Raw genomic sequence first — 20,459 nt, 5'->3', positions numbered from 1 at the left:
TTTTCTATTTAAAAACTAACTAGAAATCTTGGGGCTTTTTTTAAGAAGATTTTTTTCTTATTATAAAATTCTTGCTTATGGGTTACCAAATGTGTAGACAAGGAAAAAAAAACAAACAACGTTACAACTGCCCAGAGAGAAAAATCAATGTTAATATGTGTTGACCTAGGTCTTCCAAAATCTCCTCTGTGCATATGTATCTAAGAGAAAAATTGTTTAAGCAAAAAAAGACCTCATACTATGCCTGTTTTATAAGCTTTTTTTTTTTTTTTTTCATTTAGCATTATGTTGGGATGATTTTTTCAGGTTGGCATTTTTTATATCCTCAAAGAACTGAGTTGTTCGGTATCACTCAGATGGTTGTGTATCCAGGTCACTTTCTCCGATTCATTGAAGTACTTACTGGAATGAATGAATAAACTACCCAATGGTACCTCCACCAAATAAGATATTCACGAAACCACGATTTCATTTCCTTTAGAATGATTTTAGTTAAAATTCACAGGGAATTGAGGGGGAACAGAAGCAGTTAAAATTTAAATGGCAGATTTTTAGGTAATTTTTTTTAAGTTTGTTTATTCTGAGAGAGAGAGACAGTACAAGTGGGGGTGGGTCAGAGAGAGAGAGAGAGAATCCCAAGTAGGCTCTGTGCTGTCAGTGCAGAGCCTGATGCAGAGCTCGGTCCCACAAGCCACGAGATCATGACCTGAGTCGAAAGCGAGCTGAAACCTGAGCCGAAATTGGGCACTTACCCAACTGAGCCGCCCAAGTGCCCCTTCAAGCCTGAGTAAAGGGCGTTGCTACAGTGCCAGAAAACCACTGCCCGTGGTTATGTTTGGTGCATGTGTCTCTGACCGTGTTGATTTTTCTCGTCTTGCACCTCACACTGACCATGTGGTGGCAAAGTCAAGGACCTGCCATCTTGTGTTTCACCCCACAGAGAACAGAAGTGTGATGCTGTCGGTAAATTCACCAAAGCCATGGATGATGGTGTGAAGGAGCTACTGACCGTGGGCCAGGAGCACTGGAAACGGTGCACAGGACGTAAGTGCCATCCTTGCGGCCACTTCTGGGTTTGTAGGTGGCAGTGCAGGCCCCGTTTTGTGACCTTTACCACATTGGGGAACCGTCCCCTCAAACAGAAATGCACATCATGCAGTAATGTCATACCCATGGCTCTCTGGTGACCCTCACTGGTCAGCCCTAATCAGATGACGGAAAACGGACTCCAACAAATCCAGTTCAAGAACTCTTACAAAAATGTGCCCCTTAACTGTTTCTAGTTATTTGGGGTTTATAATCTGTGAATAATGAATCTTTTCTTCGTGTTTAGAGAATGCTTGTTGTTTTTAATGTCATGATTTTACGTTGTAATGTTTATCCATTTGGTAAGATTTGTTTATAGAAAGTTCTTCAACGTACAACGGGGTTACATCCCAAAAAGCCCATCCTGAGTGGAAAACACCCTAAGTTGAAAATACATTCAATACACTTACCCTCCCGAACTTCACAGCTTAGCCTGGCCCCCCTGGCTCGGGACGCTTGCATCAGCCTGCAGTTGGGCAGAGACGTCTCACACAGGACCGAGACGGTTGAGCGTCTCATACCGGACTCAAAGTGACAGAATGGCTGCACGGGTGCAGAATGCGTGTCGTGTGCCCGCTGTTTACCCCCCTGGTCGCCGGCTGCCCAGCATCACAGACAGGATCCTCCCGTGTGTCCCCGGCCCAGGACAAGATCCAAATTCAGAATTCCAAGTACTGTTTCTGTTGAACGCATACCACTTTGACACCATCATAAAGTCAAATATTGTTAAGTCAGGGACCACCTGTATGTGGCTACAGACCTAATATTTAAGAGAAAGCAAGATGCTGGGTCAGACGAGGAGCAGGGTGAGGGCAGGTGCTCCACCAGCCACTGCCGTCTGCCTGCACTTCCCTGTTCTTGAAGACTTCGTACCTCCTCCGGCCCCCTCCCCACGTGGCCTTGGTTTCTGGACCGTCATCCTGCTGAACCTTTGTTGTCTTGCAGTCAAGTCCTTGCAGCTCTTGTCACATAGCCCAGGCTAGAAGCAGTCAAGCGTCGGCCATGGGGTCAACACCCCGCGGCTGCCCTCCCATCTCTAAGGCCCAGCAGGCTTCACAGACCCGGTCACCGCTGCACAAGTGCTCACGTGGCTGTCCATGGCCGTAGACTCTCGGGAGCTTCCTCCTCTTTGCGTCCATCCCGCCCTTATTGCCACAAGGCCTCCAGAGCCCCAGAGAGAGAGAGCTGAGCTCTCATCATGGTCGCTTGTGATGATCTCTGGAGAAAGAGGTGCCGTGAGTCCTAACTCACCTAACCTAGTACTAAGGCTAGTAGGTCAGCCATGAGGCTAGTATCTAAGAATTTTCTGGCTTTCAGCTCATACACCCTATAAGAATACTGGTTGTATTCAGGGTTTGGGTGCGGGTGGGGTGGGGGGTTGATTGTGTGTTTTAATAAAATGGCTTCTACTTTGAATTACAAAAATAATACCCACTTTTAAACTATGGTACTCAGCATAGGAAGGAGCTTAATTATCCATTTTGTAAAGTTTTTTAACAGGTGGTATTTTTCTTTTAAATGAGGGGAAAAGAATAAAATTGGAAGTCAAAAACTAATTTTAATGAATAAGAAACTGAATGTGGGATAACTTGTGAATGAATTATTAAGATACCACAGCAGAGTTAATAGCAATAGTAAGATCTATTAAATCCAGACCCTAGCACAGCAAAGTTCATAGCAGTGTTAAGATCTATTCAGTCCAAGCCCTTATTACATCAGGAATTGGCAAACTGTGGCCAGCAGGCCAAATCTGGCCTGGGGCCTATTTTTGTAAAAGTGGAACACGGCCATGCCCGCTTACATACGTACTGTCCGTGGCTCCTTTCCCATTACAGTGGCAGAGTCAAGTACCTTTGACAGGAACCTGTGGCCCCACAGAGCCTGGAATATTTACCGTCTGGTCCTTTGCAGGAAAAAAAGGCCCTGTTTATACCGAATGGCCCTCTGCCACTCACATAATACTTTATATCAACAAAACCACTTGTGTGCCAGCTGTTCGTGCCCAGGGGGCAGACGCTGGGAGTGATAACAGTTGCTCCTTTGTCACGGCAAAGACATATGATGCTGTACCCTAAATATAGAAGTAAGCCCCACACGGCAATGTATACAAATGCAACACTAGAAAAGAAAACCCGCTCAGGCCTTGGGTCACAGGAAGCTAACTCAGCACGGAAGGGGGAGTGACATTCACTCAAACAGTGATTTCATTTTAAAATAATTAATTTTAGGGGCGCCTGGGTGGCGCAGTCGGTTAAGCGTCCGACTTCAGCCAGGTCACGATCTCACGGTCTGTGAGTTCGAGCCCCGCGTCGGGCTCTGGGCTGATGGCTCAGAGCCTGGAGCCTGTTTCCGATTCTGTGTCTCCCTCTCTCTCTGCCCCTCCCCCGTTCATGCTCTGTCTCTCTCTGTCCCAAAAATAAATAAACGTTGAAAAAAAATTTTTTTAAATAATTAATTTTAGCTGTAAGCTCTTTTGAGGCCATGATAATAAATCATTTCAATTGTAGATTCTTTGAAAGATGTTCCCTGTTTTTTAGAAATATTTCAAGTGTAAATCCTCCAATCAGAATTTTAAGGATATCACAAAAATCTGGGTTTATGATTTCTTTTAGAGTTAAATCCCTTATGTCTAATATCTAGTCAAGTTCAGGTTCCATATGAGCCATAAGGCCAGATTTATGAAATAGAGGATATTGGTGTAAGGCTGCCCTTTTTGGTGTGGGGGGGAAAGGGAGAGTTGAAGCACTTGATTTGGGATTTAATTTAAGCATATCTTCTTTCTTCTTTTCTCTCAAAAGAGTGTCTTAAAATTCCTGATTTGTAAAGTGAGAAATGTAGCACATGCTTGGTGTGGTAAAGCACCTGGCAGGTGTCTTTAACCCCACGTATAGAGGCAAAAACTGAGTTACAAAAAGGTGAACAGTTTATTAAAATTAAGCCAATATGGTTTGAATTCATGTCTCCTGATTATTTCGGCTTATAGACCGTATTTCAGATTTCTCTGGACTAGATGTTTTTAAAGAAACATTTGAATCTTTCTTCTTTAAGATAGACCCTGCACTAAGCCTTCAAATGCAAGTAAGGCTTTCTTTTGAAAAGCACTTGGTGTGTTGAAAGGGATTACTTACAGATGCAGAGAAAATAGCCTAAGATAGACTCTGCTCAGAGTTTTCCAGAGTGACTGTAGAATTCTAGAATGTTAGCACTAGAAGGACCTCAGAGATCATTTCATTAATCATGTTATACAGATGAGCAAGCTAAAACCCCCCTCCCTGGTCCTGAGTCCTTCTGCCGTATTTTTCTCCACACGTTGCTGCTTTCACTTATTTATTTATTTGTTTGTTTGTTTGTTTGTTTATTTTATTTAACTTATGCAAATAATCGTTCATACATACATAACAGGAAAGCAATGTATTTGGAATCACACGTGCCAAACTCACCATTTGTTGGCCATGTGACCCTGGGCAAGCCCATTCACTTTATCTGAGCCTTATTTTTCTAACCCACAAAACCAAGATGTGGAGTCTCCACCTGGTAGACGGGTTGTCGTGGTGATCGGGTGGTGTACATGAAAGTCCTCTATCAGCCAGACATCTTCCAAATGAGCTCTCGGTCGCTCCAAAGGTGTGGGCGGTGGTGACGGTGGTTAATAATAATAGCATCCGCCATTTACTGCACCATCCGTGAATAATGAATTTTATTTTTAAAAAAATCCTTTGTTCAAAACAATTTTATTAAAGAATATAGACTATTTTGAGTCATTTCAAGTTTCTTTCATGATAAAAGTAATCACTTTTAGGAAATAGTCAAAGCCCATTTCAGTTTGCTCAGAGGACTGGTTAACCGTGCACTACTTTTTCTCTTCCAGCATTACCCAAGGAGTATCAGAAGATAGGAAAGGCTCTGCAGAGCTTAGCAACAGTGTTTAGTTCCAGCGGTTATCAAGGTACGTCTGTGTCTGTCTGTCTTGGGGCCATAAGTGTCTCGCGACCAGCCACCCCTCCAGCCTCTTGTAGGCAGACAGAGACTCCGCAGTGAAGGGCCCTTGTCACCGACACTTAAATTGGCTGGGCTGCTCCACTCAGGACTCCTGCAACCTCACTTCATTGCTTCTGAGAAGAGTGGAGGGTTGTTACACTATGTATTTTCTTGCTGGCCTTCTTCGCCTTTCTTTGTGCTCAGGCACAGCTCTTGCGCTCGAACGAGCAGCCATGATACGTCAGCCTCCGCCCTGGCTCTCATCTCCCCGCCAAACTCAGAAGTCCAGTCTTCCTGTTACAAAGGCCAGAATTCACCAACGCGGTTTGGAGGGAAAATTTGACTAAGTGACAAATTCACGTTGCTTTCTGTCTCTCCGCAGCTTATAATTATTTTCAACTTGTCCCACGTTGTAGATCTTACCTGTGGTTTTTCGAATTCATTGTACGTTTACATTGCCCACACTTGCGAGAACAAGCCAGCCATTTCCCCTTATGTTTTGGTTTGCTTTTGCTTAGTTTGCCCTGTGGAGCAGGTAGGGAGTCCAGGTATCTGTCAGGTGAGTGGCAGTTCTTAAATCTGAGTGTGTCCCATCACTTACAGAAATGATAGAATTGGTACTTCGGCCGAGTTCTGTATCCCAATTCCTAGGGAAGATAGGTCTTTGGACGTCAGTGTCTGAGTATCTTCAGGAACGAGAAATTAGTCTCTCAGCAAAATGTATTGGGGCTGCTGTGTATGAATATTTCTTTTTGGCCTGGCTGAATTGTGTCTTATAATCCCAACTTTCAGATTGATGGGAGCGTTGAAGATTAGTTAATCGGGCCCCCTCTTTCAAGATGAGGAACGTGGGCCTGGAAAGATAAGCTTCTGGCCAGGGTGCCACAGGGGTTGATGCAGAGGCCAAGTCTAGGACCACATCCGCTGCTTGGGTGCCGGCAAGACCCTGAGAGCACGCTCATCTTTGTGGTTCTGTAGTGCGTTGACGGGATGAGAGCTTTTGTTCTGAAGACGCTGGACCCCAATCGTGCGCTCACATGTCAGAGCTCACCCGAATCTGCGCCTTCCTTAAGCCTCACCTGAGAGCTGGGTGTCTTCCGGCCCCGCCCTCACTTCCCTCCATCACCTCTTCCTGCACACAACCCGTGTGGGGGAACTGGCCCTGCATTTGGGGATCCCCAGGCTCTAGTCCCTCACAGCCCACAGGCAGCGCCTCCCGTCCCCCCGGGGCTCCTCTGCCTGTGGAGGGCTCCCTCTTCCACCCGCGTGGCAGGCTCAGCCCTTTCTGATTTTAGTTCATTTGGATTTCTTCATTCCTACAGTGCTTCAGTGACTCGAAGGGAAAGTATGGCTTTTGAGTTTATGTGATATTATTACGTTGAGAGCAGCAGTCTTATAGGTGTCCCCGTCCAAGCTAGAATGGAACCGCTCCAAGATTAGATTTTTAAGCCCAACAATGATCCTTCCAATAGCTTCCAAGTTTGTATAATACGTGGACCCATATTTGAGGTCTTTTGTCCCTTGAAGTCACGTATAAAACTTAAAAATCATTCAGAGCTAGATCACAGAATGTGTAAACAGCAGTTCACTCACTGGTTCTCCTGGTCGATGCTGGGAAAGACACATCACTCCCTCTTCACTAAATGTGATATTTATAGAGGGTGCAGATAATTTGAACCAAAAGTCTTGAAAAGGGGGAAACAGAAGACATTCGGTAATCTGAGAAATGGTTCCTAAAGATCTTCTTTGGTAACTTTATAAAATCTTCCCATATATTTCTTGTTCTGTATGTGCATTTTAGTGGAGTCTGTGTACCTTCAAAATGACCAGCTTCTCTCCAGCGTTTGTCTTCTGTAATTTCAGCCTGAAGCGACCTAGAAGAAAGGAGGGATAGAGAGGGCCGCAGGGGGGCAGTAGAGTGAGGCCCCGACAATATCACGACATCCTAGAGGGGAGGAGACAGTAAGAGATGACCTTCTCCACGGCGCCCACCTGTGTATTCCCTTCCGAACCACAGACCACACTCAGAGAAGCACTGTTTGCTTTCTCCATGTTTTCTGTGCTTAACACTATCCTCAGTGCGTTGTCAAATACTCCGGTTGCAAGTGGCACTTTGCCAACTACTACAAGTACTCAATGTCATACGCTTTGTGTTGAATATCATTCACCTTACTAGAGATCTTGTTTTGAAAGAACTTTTCAAGACTGGCCTTTGACCTTTCAAGGCAAATGAAGGTCAGCAGAGTTGAGTTCTGTGTCTCATCACGCGTTCCTTTGCCCACACGTGCTGGCTTCTTGGGGCAGCGCTGCACTCTTTGATCTTGAAGTAATTCAGATGATTCCAGTTCCTGAGAACATCTTGGGTTATGTTAACTATAACTTTCCACACTCCCTTGAAGAATACATGAACTAATTACTGGAACAACACGGAGACCGTTAGCATGGCCTTTGCACAGATCTATGAGGCGCTTCATATCCTTATGGATTATCATGGAAAAATAACTGATAAAAATATTTAAATGGTTATCTTTGGGGGAGAAGAGGAACGGGTACAGAAGCTAGACCTCTAGACCTCTAGTTTTATCTTGTTTCATAGATTCTACTTTGGAACGATGTGAATGTTTTACATTTATTTTTATATTTGTTGTTTTACTTTTATTATTAGAAAACAAATTTAAATGAAAATGTAAAAAAAAAAAAAAATCCTAAAAAGCAAAAGCAAAATGAATCATTGGATGCATCAAGAGGAGGGCATAACCATGTAGAGAATTACTTCAGATCACCTTAAAACAACGAATTTTGATTATACGTCCCTAGTAGCAGGTGTCTTAAAGCCAAAAAAGACTTCAAAAATCTCGTTTTTCAGTAATCATGTAGTTAGCATAAAATGTTGGTATTGTTTTTCTAAAGCTTCTAAAACTATTTTACGTTCTGTGGGGGAAAGCAAATACGTAATTCTTTTACTGTTGTTAGGAACCAAGTTTTAAAAGAGAGAAACATAAAGATCAAAAGTTTTAAAACCCATTATGAAAAATCCTGTAGTCCTAAATTTGAATTGGAAATGTCAATATGAGTTCATTATGATTTCCCTGTTTTTAAAAAAATGCAGCTTGCCTCACTCTGCACGTTGAAAAGGCCCCGAAATATCCAATCCAGGAGTGAGAAGCGCCTCTAGCGCCACCCACAGGGGGATTTCTGAACACTGCGCTCCACCCACATGAACCAGAGCTCCCAGCAGAAAGAACTCAGATGCCAGTTTGAAGAGCCTTACGCTGGCTGTAAAGAGAAAATTTGAGCATTAGTGCAAGTAATACTTTCTGTGAAGTGAAGCTTATCGAGTACGTTTAAATCCAGATTTCAGTGCTTTTTTAAAAAGTTGATCTCCGTTACCTTTAGGGGACTGGTTAGGGAATCAACTCATTATTCTGAAAATGGTAAAGAGAAGGAAGCATTTAATGTGCTTTTTCTCGTCCAGTACCTCACGGTAAGCAGATAGCTGATAAAGGAAGGTTCCTTTTTATAGAAGTGCTTCCGATCAAGAAAGAGTAATTGAAGCGGAAAAGCAACAGTTTACGAACCTTTCCTCAAATAAAAAATTGAGACTGTACAGGGAACCGAGGACTGTGCTATCACCACAGAGACAGTCAGCAGAACCCAGACTGTAGGTAGCAAGACAAGTACCCGGTTTCTTCAACACCCGAAAAAGAAGTTTGCAAGAAAACAAAGAGGGAGGAGAAAGAGCCTATAGACTGAAGAAACACTTAGGCTCTCGGCCACCTGGACGTTCTTTGCATCCTGAAAGCAGCCACCTTGATTTCGGACATCAGGGAGCTGCACACAGCCTGGATAATTTATGTCGAGAACAGTTTGTCTTTTCTACAGTGTGGTGTTGGTATCGTCCTTGCTTTTTGAGGAGTCCTTATCTTTTAGGTAAAAGTTATGAGTGAACTGTTATATGGCCAGCGAAAGAGGGAGGTAAGGAGTAGATGGTACAGGTGAAAAAACACTGGCCATGAGCTGTTCATTGGGAAGCCAGGTGACGGGTAGATTGCAACTCATTACACTATCCTCTGGTTTTGAAACGTTTAGGATTTTCTAGAATAAAATTTTTAAAATAAATGAAGTGAAAATGCAACTTACGACCACTGATGTCGCTATAACGATTTCCAGGCGAAACGGATCTCAATGCTGCGATAACAGAAGCAGGAAAGACTTACGAAGAAATTGCCGGCCTTGTGGCAGAACAGGTATCCACTTAGACACGCGATTCCAGTAAAGATTTCATGCTGTCGAATCCACATATTTAACCTAACCTATTTTAAAACAAACTTCGCAAATAGATATCCTTCTCTTTGCTATCCCTGTGTATCTTTGTTAATGGTATTTGGTAATAGTTTTTCTTTGGTTAAGCAAAAGTGCTAGATGAATGTATCCTCAGGAAATCTAAAGGAGAGTTACAGAGAGGGAAGGAGGCAAACCATTAGAGACTCTTAAATACAGAGAACAAACTGAGGATTGATGGGGGGTGGGGGGGAAGGGGAAAGTGGGTGATGGGCATTAAGGAAGGCACCTGTTGGGATGAGCACTGGGTGTTGTATGGAAACCAATTTGACAATAAATTATATAAGTAAATAAAAAGAAAAAAAACTAAAGGAATACCTTCCGGTGTCGATGGCTTGGATCCATCCTTCACCCACAGGGGGTTGGAACATTATAGCAAGAACACTGTTCAAGTCACTGTTTGGACCCTTAGTCTGTCTGAGCCTTGCTTCACTCAGCTGGTAAATGGTGATGGGAGAGCCTGCCTCATAAGGATCTCAGCAGTCAGCAGCTCACGAGGAGAACATACCTGCTGTGGCCCCTGGGAAAGGCAGGTCCTTGTAACAGCCACGTGGCTTTTATTGGGGTCTTCAGTGGCCCAACTCCAGCTCTTTTGTATAGACAACAGATCAGAAATTCCCTAATGGGGGATAACGATGTATGTTGTTTCAAATCCCTAAATTAAAAAAAAAAAAGTTTTTAGTTCAGTTCTTGAGATATATCCTTGTGCACGCGCGTTCATGTTGGTCATTGACTACCTCTGCTTGTTATAAAGAGATTAATTTTTAGAACTGTGCATAACATAACTATTAAAAATTATAATTCAAAAAAATTTAAAAATTTTAGGTTGCCACTTAAGGTGGTTGCCAGATTTTTAATTATATTTTACGTTCTCTGCTAAAATTGAGACATTGATTACATCTTATTTGCTCATATATAAACAGACAGTATTGACTAGCTTTTTTCCCCACGTAATGTTATATTTTGAGCCACCTCAAAATAGCTGATTTTACCAACCAACCTAAAAATTATCTGATGTTCTATCATTTTCTCTTCAATCTACAACTGAGAGTGTAATAGCGTTGGAGGGTTGTTTTCTTACAGGAAAACTAGGCCGAATGCATAGCCCTTGACCATAGTAACTACTACCTGGGGGCTTGGCTGGCACAGCCCTCAGGTATGACTGTTTTCTTGTCCTCCGTTGCCTGGATTTCTCTGCCAGTAATAACCGATCTGTGTCTTATTACAGCCAAAGAAGGATCTCCATTTCCTCATGGAATGCAATCATGAATATAAAGGTTTCCTTGGCTGCTTCCCTGATATTATTGGCGCCCATAAGGTAATTTGATCGCAGAAGATGACGCGGGTGAATCCGGCTGCCACTCACGGCCACCTGCGCGGTCCCTGTCTGTCAGCACAGCCCTGAGTCAGGAGGGGCTTTCCGAAATAAGCTGGAAACTGCTCGGTCTGTTTAAATAGTGAGGTCCCCGTAACACGTTTAGATCATGGGGAGTTTCTAGTTTTTTGGATTCTATAAAAAATAATTTTGAGGAAACAAAAATATGAAAAACGCTCCTTTATGCACATGCTTAGGTCAAGTATCAAACAAAATAATCCTGCTGTTTGAAGTTGAAGACAATGTTAGGAATACTGCTTTCCCTTTGTGAGACCCCTGTAAGCTGCTTGGGCAAGTCCTCTGAGATCCTTCCCTATTGATATGAAATAAGATGTTCTGTCCCTGGGCCTGATGAAGGGCTTCCTGACTAAAACTTCAATGGTCAACCTCAATTTTATATTTTTAGGGTAATAAGAAGGAAACTGTGTAGTTCCCATCGTAAAGGTATTTTTAAACTGAATTTAGAAATGTTTTAGGGGCGCCTGGGTGGCGCAGTCGGTTAAGCGTCCGACTTCAGCCAGGTCACGATCTCGCGGTCCGTGAGTTCGAGCCCCGCGTCGGGCTCTGGGCTGATGGCTCAGAGCCTGGAGCCTGTTTCCGATTCTGTGTCTCCCTCTCTCTCTGCCCCTCCCCCATTCATGCTCTGTCTCTCTCTGTCCCAAAATAAATAAACGTTGAAAAAAAAAATTTTTAAAGAAATGTTTTAGGGTGTCCTCACATTTTGATTCTGGTTAATTTTTCTCTGTTTCACATTCTGTATTATTTCAGAATGTGGACTTATTTTATCCACTCTAGTACTTCTCTAGGGTATTGTGATGTACTTGGGTTTGTTAGGAAAATCTCCACAGAGGGCTGGTCTGTGACCCTAACAGTCCTGGCACGAGGCCCCGTTAGCCTTTGACTTTGATAACGGAAGTGTCAGGAGGGGGTGGCGTAGGTAAACAGGAAGCTTTGTGCAACTTCAGATCTTTTCATACAAAACTCAGAACATTCTCTTTACAACCCACCCGTCGCCGGACACTTCGGTGTTGCCACATCTTGGCTGTCGTGGGTAACGCTGCAGTGATCCTGACGGTACAGTTATCGCTCTGAGACCATGTTTTCATTTTCTTCAGATATGCGCCCAGGAGTAGAATTGCTGGGAGAGTAGACCTTAAAAATGCTCATCATAAGGGGGCGGGAAAAAAAAAAGCTTGTAACCGCGTGAGGTGAGGGATGTTAATAGCACCGTGGTAATCGTTTTGCAATATATACAATACGTCAGCTCCTACAATATTGTGTGTCAATTATAAATAAAACCGAGAGGAAATTAAATAAAATAAAAATCTAAAAAAAAAAAAAAAAAAAAAAAACAGCTCAGAAGGGTTAGCTTGTTGTAGGGATTGGTGCCAGCACTTAAGAGTTTTGGGCATGGAGCCTGATGTATGCGCGAGTGTGAAGTTTTTCCTTCCAGACAGCTCTAATGAGCTCTCTGATGGTCCTGGAGTGGGAAACATTTGGCAGCTTTCACAGCTACCTCCATGTGAGTATTAATCTGAAATCGGTACAGCGCTCCTCGCAGAAACCAGAGTAAAGCTGGTGACCCGCTGCTCCAGGACAGCAGAGGGCGAGAGGCCCTGGGCGCATGCGCTCGTCCGTGTCCCTGATCAAACGACTTTGCAAACTGCTACTGCCTCTTTCCCTCTTCCATACCACTCTTGTCCAGGCCCTGACTCTGGCTCACAGATACTACAGAAATAAGAGTGCTGTTTGGTTTTCTATTCTGTCGTGGCGTTAAACAGTCCCATTTTAGCTTAGTTCTGTATTTCAAGAAAAGCAACCTTTTTGCTTCCAAGCGACTTACAGGAAGTTACAGTTAGGTGCTTTCCTGTGTTCTTATTTTGTGGGGACATTTTTTTTCTTGTTGAGTAGCCAGTCAGGTAGAGAATATGTTGGCACTGTTCTATTTTAGATTAATGGCTAATCCTTTTAGCTCTGTTTTATTCATACTCTTGCATTTGTATTTCACAGGCAGCGATAGAAAAAGTGAAAGAAAGTGACAAACTGGTGGCAACTAGTAAGATCACCCCACAGGACAAACAGAACATGGTGAAGCGAGTTGGTACCATGTCTTACGCGTTGCAAGGTAAGAGAGAGGTTCGTGCACAGCTAGCGGAGATTTTAAACCCCACCCCCACCCTCAGCCCCCAGCAAATCTGTTCTTGCTGGAGAGAAATCCAAACGTGAACCACAGCTAGTAGGTAACCAAGAGCTGATTTAAAGTATTCTCATAAGCCCGTTGTTTGCAGGATCCCAGTGTTAATGAAGATTTGTAATATTTATTTATTCTTTTGCACATTTCCCTGACATAACTATGGATGACAGCCTGATCAAACCTGTACATGTTTATTATCTCTTAGAGACAGTGAAAATTACTTTTATAACCCTTAATATTAGCTCCTTCCGTAACACCGTGTGAGATTCCCAAATTCAGCTTTTAGCACTTTGTAACCTGTGTCCCCCAGGACGCTAGAATGTAAAGGGAGATTGGACATAGCGTTTTCAGCAAAGTTTGACTGTTAATAAAAAGAAGATATTAGTTAATTTTTATATATTTGAGTGCTTTCCAGCAGAGAGGAGCAGTGAACAGACTTTTCCTGTTTTGACGGGCGGGTAGAACAGGTGTAAGCAAAGGAGAAGGGGGAAGGATGTTCTAGTTGGAACAAAAGCACACAAAAGAATGGGACAAGATTCTCTCCTCTTGGCCTTCGGGCAGAAAGTATACCTGCAGGTTGTTGGGGAGTAAGTGTGGTGATTGTGGAGGGCCTGGAGAGCCAGGCCGAAGAGCCTAGACTTGACATGGGCATTAGGAAGCCACTAAAGGTTTGATGTTGGGGGCCAAGGGGGTCCACTGCTCCGGGAGAGGGTGGGAGACACTGAAGGGGGCAGACGTCAGGAAGCCCACAGAGAAGACGACTGCTTCTGCAGTCTGAGAGTTTGAGGGGCTGAAAAAGACGTGGTGCTCAGAGAAGAGAAGGGCCCATTTACGGACTTTGCCAGGAAACACCCCTCGGGGCTAGGGAGCTAGTGGGACAAAGAGAAGAATGTCTGGAAGATATCCAGAGCTAGGGCAACTAGAGGCAGAAATGGGAAAGCCTGAGTGAAGATTTGGCTTTTGAGGGGTTTGCAATGGGGAATTTGGTTTGAACTTGTGTTTGAAGTTACCCAAATAGATAAATGAGAAGCTTCGCATGACTCCAGCTAACACGAAACTCAGGACAATTCCCTTTTTGTAGGAATTGGTGCCAGCAGCTGGCTTTCTGGGCACAGAGAACAAGGGGAAATGCAAGGTGGAGGTGTGAGAAGTCCCCTCCAGAGTTGGTGATGGGGTGGGGGTGGCACCGAGAGACCAATTTCCACAAGGGAGTCATTTGTGAATCGATGGATTCAGCAAAGATAAAGAACGGGCGTCAAGTCCTCTCGCCTGGTAAGACACCGAGTTCCGAGAGCCCTGGTGCTCAGGGCAGTGAAACTCCGTTACAGAAGAGGGTTTCTCTGTGTCTCATCCATCTGCACAGCTGTTCCAGGGCGCCCCAAGAAACCTGCCCAGGCAGTGGCCACACGATGGGGAACAGGGCAGGACCCACGAGGCGCCTTGCTAGGTCCTCCATAACGTGATGCTCTCAACTGCATTGTTGTCTGCAGAGAATAACCACCAAGTCAGCCTTCTGCTCGATCGGTTCTGTTGGGACAGTAGTCCACACGTGTGTGACCGTGTCAGGCTTCTTAGTATCTAACATGTAAATCCACAAAACTCATCTCTCTGCCCGAAAGTATTGTTTGCCATCAACTGCTCAGATTTTCTAGCCTCTGTATAAAGTGATTTGTCAAGAACTGCCCCTGCCCTGAAGCCAAGCAGATTAAATCCAGTTGATGACGGATCACAACCCAGCAGAGAAACCAGGTGTTGTCTGTTGAAGTTCAGGGGTACTGATTGATGTCTTGGGTTTGGTTGTAGCTGAGATGAATCACTTCCATAGCAACCGGATCTATGACTACAACAGCGTCATCCGCCTGTACCTGGAACAGCAAGTGCAGTTCTATGAAACAGTAAGTTGGCCGCCGGCCCCAGGCCCTTTGCACGCGCGCGCACACACACACACACACACACACACACACACACACACACAGGAGGATTTGTGGTCACTTAACTTTGACCCTACAGAGTTAACCTGTTTGTATTTTTTAATCCTAAGTATTAAACCAAAGGAGGTTAATTATTGGGTGTGTTTTTTAAAACCCTTTTAATTATATCTGCCTTTTCCTTTTCGAATGGTACAGCATTAGAAAAGGTTTCTCTTCAGGAAGAAGGAGTACTGGAGGCTGGTTGTGAGGCCCCCATAAGTCCTTTCTGGGAGGTTCCCCACCCCCGCAGCCTCTCTGTGCCTAGGGAATAGGGAAGGGGAAGGGGCCGGGGCCTGGCACCACAGGCGGCCTGTGGGAATGACGTCTCCCTGTGCACTGAAGGAACTTCAGAAAGAAAACAAGTGAGAGAAAGAAGCCCCAAATGTTTTCATTTAGGAAACCGCAACAGAAATGTAAACTCTTATACTCTGCATAGTAATTTTATCGTTGACCAGGGTGTACAGTCAGTAAAGAACCTGGCATGTAAGTGGAAACTCAGACGCCGGAAGACAAGTCCTGTCACTGCGTGATTGACTGTGTGTGTTGGCTGCCCGTTTCTTACTAAGTTTTCCACTGTTTCCTCGGTATTATCTCGTGTATGTTCAGGATGGTGGTAGGCGGGCCCCAAACTCCCGTCCACGCACGTGTCCTCTCTGGGCGAGACAGTGCCGAAAATGTCTGTCTCCAACAGACTCTTGAAAGGAAGCTGTGATTGGTGTGCTCTCCGTGTGTTGTGAATTGCGTGTCAGAAGCGGCTGGTTTTGGCGCTGAGTTTCTAGAAAGAATTCCCTTCCGCCTTCGTATCCTCTGCAGCGTGGTTCCTGGGCTCTCCGGCTGCACGCTCCGTGTTAACCGGTGCCGCTGTAAGGTTGCTTCTCATCATGTGTTGGAATCACAGATTGCATTTGTTCTACGTGAGAAAAGAAGGCGAATTGCTGAAATTCTGATAATGTTGATTTGTTCAGTAATCTGAAGCCCAAGTGAGGTGTAATTATCAATGACCTTGTGACTCAAAGTAGAAACCCATGCATTCAATCACCGTCCTTGTTAGATGCAACAAGTTTTATGAGAAAGTAACCCTTAAGTTGTAAAATGCGCACATTTGTTCACGGAGCAAACATTTATTGAGTACCTATTATACACCAAGCACGTATTCCAGATACTTAGGCTCCAAGAATGGCAAAGACATCTGTGTCCTCAAGGACCGTGTGGTCTCCTTGGGGGCAGGGTAGACACATGATCTCCTCTGCAATACGGCACTGGCCGTAACGGTGCACCTGTGTGCTGTCTCCACATTGGCGGCCCAGCAGCAGGCGGGATCAGGGAGGCGCGCTCAGCAGTGGGGCCTCAGGAGTCCGTGGCGTCCAGCAAGGCAGGGGGATCTGGGCGAGCCTGAAACCCGCTCTCTCTGCCTCACTGGAGGGAGAAGTGAGTAGCCTGGCAGTGTGGCTCCCCAGGGAGGAAGGGGCCGTGCCGGGAAGAAGCGGCACACTCTGGGCTCTCAGGGGGTCTCTCTGGCTGCCTGGTGCTGGAAGAGACTAGAAGCATAGCCCAGCTAAAGTATTTGTTTTTAAAAAATGTTTTTCATGTTTATTTTTGAGAGAGAGAGAGAGAGACACAGAGTGTGAGCGGGGGAGGGGCAGAGAGAGAGGGAGACACAGAATCCGAAGCAGGCTCCGGGCTCCGAGCTGTCAGCACAGAGCCCGACGTGGGCCTCGAACCCACAAGCCATGAAGAGATCATGACCTGAGCCGAAGTTGGACACTCGGCCGACTGAGCCGCCCAGGTGCCCCTCAGCTGGAGTATTTGTAATGTTTTACTCATTAGAGATGGAAATAGTAGAATACTATGAGTTCGTAAGAGGCGTGATGTCTCAAGGTTGTTTCGTTTTTCCCCAGATTGCAGAGAAGCTGAGGCAGGCCCTCGGCCGCTTCCCAGTGATGTAGGACAGAACAGCACCCGAAGCGAACTCCCAAGCGCTTCTTTCCGACCTGGGGCAGCGCAGTGTGATGTTTCTCCCCTGTCGTCAAAATCAAAAAGGAAGGAAGGAAACCAAAAAGAAAGAGAGTTGCAAAAAACTGCATCTACTTTATTAACCAACTGAAACGCACCGGTTACTTAGGGATAGTCTTGTTTTGTTCATTTCCACATCCGTTATTAAAACGATGGAAATCGTCTCTATTTTTGGAAAGTACTTAAAGTTATCAGAATTTTGAACAGAAGATTAGGGGTTTCCCCCACCGATATTTTACATAAAACTGTAATTTTTACGTCACCCACGATCTTCTGGTTCTTACCCAATGTCAGGTAATTACTAATTGCTTTCTTAAAAATATGAAGTATGCCAGAATAAAATATATATATGTTCGTATATTTTTATAACTCTTTTCAGTCCTTTGGGATTCCTGTCTATTTAGGAAAACCTACATGCCTTTCACTGACATATTTATGACTCGGGCGCTCATGTCTTCGGGAGAGAGGAAGCAAAGAGGGGCTCCTGGGGCGGCCGGCCCCCTTGCGTACAGCTCGGTGGTGGCCCGTGGTCCCATCAGAGCACTGGGCAGAAACTGAGGATCAGATTGACGTGCACCCACTTCCCTCAGGACCATTTCGAGTGTCCCCTCCTTGGGGAGGGCTCGCTCTCCTGGCACTCCCTTCCTCAGCTTGGTTAGGGCATGGTTCTTGCCAGAAAGACTATGTTGAGAAAGTTGGGGATGTTTCTAAAATCATCCGACCCGGCTCCTCTGCTCCCAATGGTGGAGCCGCCCTGCGGACTCCTGTGCTCGGGCGGGGCGGGGGGGGGGGGGGGGACACACCCTCTCCCCCAGAGCTTTCACCTCGAATCTGAGCCGACAGTGGCTCAGTCCGGCCGCATGAGAAACGTGTGAGAGCGTGATTTGCCACTTGATTTGGATGGCAGACTAGCGGGCCGAGGGTATTCTCTGGAAAAAATGAAAACACAGCTTAGTAGACCTCTCCATCCGCACCACATCGAAAAGTCTGGGGACCCATAAGGGTGACAACCTGAATAATACACAGTAACCCCCGGAGCTTTTATGTTTAAGGAGTACAGAGCGAAAGTCTCCCTAAACTTCAGACAGAATTTTTCTGATCACTAGGACTCCAGTTAATGGCATAAAGCAAAACATAATCTTTCTAGACTGTCAGCTTTAAATCTGAACACTCACAGACACTATCTTCCTCCTGCAGACGAGCATGTCTGTCCTCCACAGTTGCCTTACTGCGTTATCTCCACTGCTTTCGTTCTCCTGACCTGATGATTCTAGCATAGAAAAGGAAAGTTTTGGGCCAGCACAAATGAAATGAAACCAAAAAATAAGTAGAAGAGGAAATCAAATGAACATGAATATGAGAATTTCTTGTTCCTTAATATCACGGGTTTTGTTAATGTTTTATAAGTAATTTTCCCTATTTGATTTTTCTTTTATAAAATCTCATAGAACAATGTTTATGATACAGCCATTTAATATATGTACAAATTGTAAAGAATATGTATAAATGTTTTACACAAATGTAAGAGCATGTAGAAGCCAACATATAAATAAATTGTTGAAAACTGTACAGTAAATTCTGAAAGCACATTTTCAAAACACTTTGGTGTTTGTGTGATTTTTTTTTTTTTTTTTTAATAATTGCTTCTTGGGGCGCCTGGGTGGCGCAGTCGGTTAAGCGTCCGACTTCAGCCAGGTCACGATCTCGCGGTCCGTGAGTTCGAGCCCCGCGTCGGGCTCTGGGCTGATGGCTCGGAGCCTGGAGCCTGTTTCCGATTCTGTGTCTCCCTCTCTCTCTGCCCCTCCCCCGTTCATGCTCTGTCTGTCTCTGTCGCAAAAATAAATAAACGTTGAAAAAAAAAATTAAAAAAAAAAATAATTGCTTTTTGCTTCCAGCTGCTGAAAATAGTCCAGGGAATGAATTTGTCCCCAAAACTTAATTCTCCCAATAGGAACTGATCATTTAATTCTTTAAGTCAGAGTTATCAGTCCTAGAAGCATGTCCTAATCACCAGAGAGCTGTAAGAAACAGATACTGATGCCCAGTGTATTCGGGTTCTGCAGAGAAACCGCCTACGGAGCATATGTGTGTGAGTTCCCTAAGTGATGTTTGCGCTTTGTGATATCTTATAACTTAATTCTATGGTATGAAAATCTTATGTTACATGATAAGGAATAAGAGAGGAAAGAAATCAGGTACTTGCTTTACACATACACAGGTATTCAAACAAAAGAAAGAGAAAAGATGACCGTTAAAATCCTTTTATCGGCCACCCAGCAGTGGCAGGGTTAGGGTCAGCCTTGGTGAGTGAAGTCTGTTGCTGAGCCCATGCATGACCTCCATCCCTGCCACCATGGCCACTGGGTTCATGAGCCCACTGGGACAGGACGGAGCGGCTGGAGAGGGAGGCTGGCTGGTATCCACAGAACGGATCGTCCTATCCGCTTGATTATTAAAATCCTCTCCTGCTGACGTCACCCTACGGCGGGCATTTATAGGACACAAATATCTTCACTTTTTGGAAGAGAGGACCATCCACATTCCTCTTCCCCAAATTTCTTGTCACCAGTTTTTCCGAATCTGACCATCCAGCCAAACCGTTGGCCCCAGCCCAAGAATTGATACATAATTGCACATCGGGCCATTTCTCCTTCCAAGCAAAGTGAACGGCCAGGTGTCCTGCTCAGAGTTCCGCCACTGGGAGGATCGCCCTTCACCGTGTCCCTTGGGGATGTCCCCGGGAGGGTCCATAGTGCTGCCGCTGTCTGCGTTCGGGCGGTGTCTGTACGTCGGGCAGAACCTTCTGTCCCCCAGGCCTGAGCCTTCTCGTCCCCGGCAGCTGATCTTGGAGAACTCCCCAGGAGGCCATCGATCAGCCTGGGAAAGAGAAGATGATGTGGCAGGAGTGGGGACGTGGGCATTTGTACCGCTTTCTCCTGTAGCTTCCTTGTGCCTCCGGGGCCTGCTCGGGCCCGATCGTATATGCCCCCCTTCCGTCGGACGATGGAGTGCTGCTGTGCGTGTCCAGCTCCGTGTCCTGCTGGGTCAGCCGACACGCAGCTCGTGGCGGGCAGCTCGGGTCTCCTGGTAACTTGGTGGCCCCCGGGGTAAGCGTTCAGTCTCTGCTGAGGCCGGATAGCGAGGCAAGAACCGTGTGGCACAAGGGGAGTGGTTATTTGTGGAGGAGGGCAAGGCTTTGCCCCCAGATCCCAAGGGCTTGCTTTGCTACTCACCTACAGGGCGCTGCCAGAGGCTCCAAACAGCATCCCTGTCTGCTCTGACATTCCAGGCGCAACGTGCTCGATCATATGGCCCCAGCCGCAGAGCAGATCGCACGGCAGCCTGGCCCTGCTGGGGAGCTTTCTCCCGTTCTGGACCCCGTACCAAATACCTGCACATCCTGTGGCCTAGTCAAGTCGATACCTCCCACATATACCGATTTAACTGGTCCGAGGAAGGGGCCAGAAAAAGGCATCCAAGGAAACAAGATGACCTGAGGTGC

General features: G+C 45.4%; 1 protein-coding gene across 2 annotated transcripts in view; it reads left to right on the top strand.

Moving 5' to 3' along the window:
- Positions 1 to 18,557, top strand: part of SNX9 (sorting nexin 9) — a 117,328-nt gene extending 98,771 nt beyond the window's left edge. The window contains exons 12-18 of one of the 2 annotated variants that reach the window (XM_040448775.1): positions 941 to 1,044; positions 4,955 to 5,032; positions 9,235 to 9,311; positions 10,634 to 10,723; positions 12,791 to 12,905; positions 14,778 to 14,869; positions 16,843 to 16,991. In XM_040448775.1, coding sequence (XP_040304709.1) covers positions 941 to 1,044; positions 4,955 to 5,032; positions 9,235 to 9,311; positions 10,634 to 10,723; positions 12,791 to 12,905; positions 14,778 to 14,869; positions 16,843 to 16,890 — 604 coding nt within the window. In that variant the 3' untranslated portion in view covers positions 16,891 to 16,991. Of the gene's footprint in view, positions 1 to 940; positions 1,045 to 4,954; positions 5,033 to 9,234; positions 9,312 to 10,633; positions 10,724 to 12,790; positions 12,906 to 14,777; positions 14,870 to 16,842 lie in introns of both variants that reach the window. The other variant, XM_040448774.1, reaches the window with a different exon arrangement.
- The last annotated feature ends 1,902 nt before the right edge of the window (positions 18,558 to 20,459 follow it).

Source organism: Herpailurus yagouaroundi, unplaced genomic scaffold (assembly GCF_014898765.1).
Source record: "Herpailurus yagouaroundi ecotype Mexico unplaced genomic scaffold, PumYag 198, whole genome shotgun sequence".
Taxonomy (NCBI): Eukaryota; Metazoa; Chordata; class Mammalia; order Carnivora; family Felidae; genus Herpailurus; species Herpailurus yagouaroundi.
The sequence above is the reverse complement of the archived record's forward strand: the minus strand, read 5'-3'. Positions and strand labels throughout refer to the sequence as shown.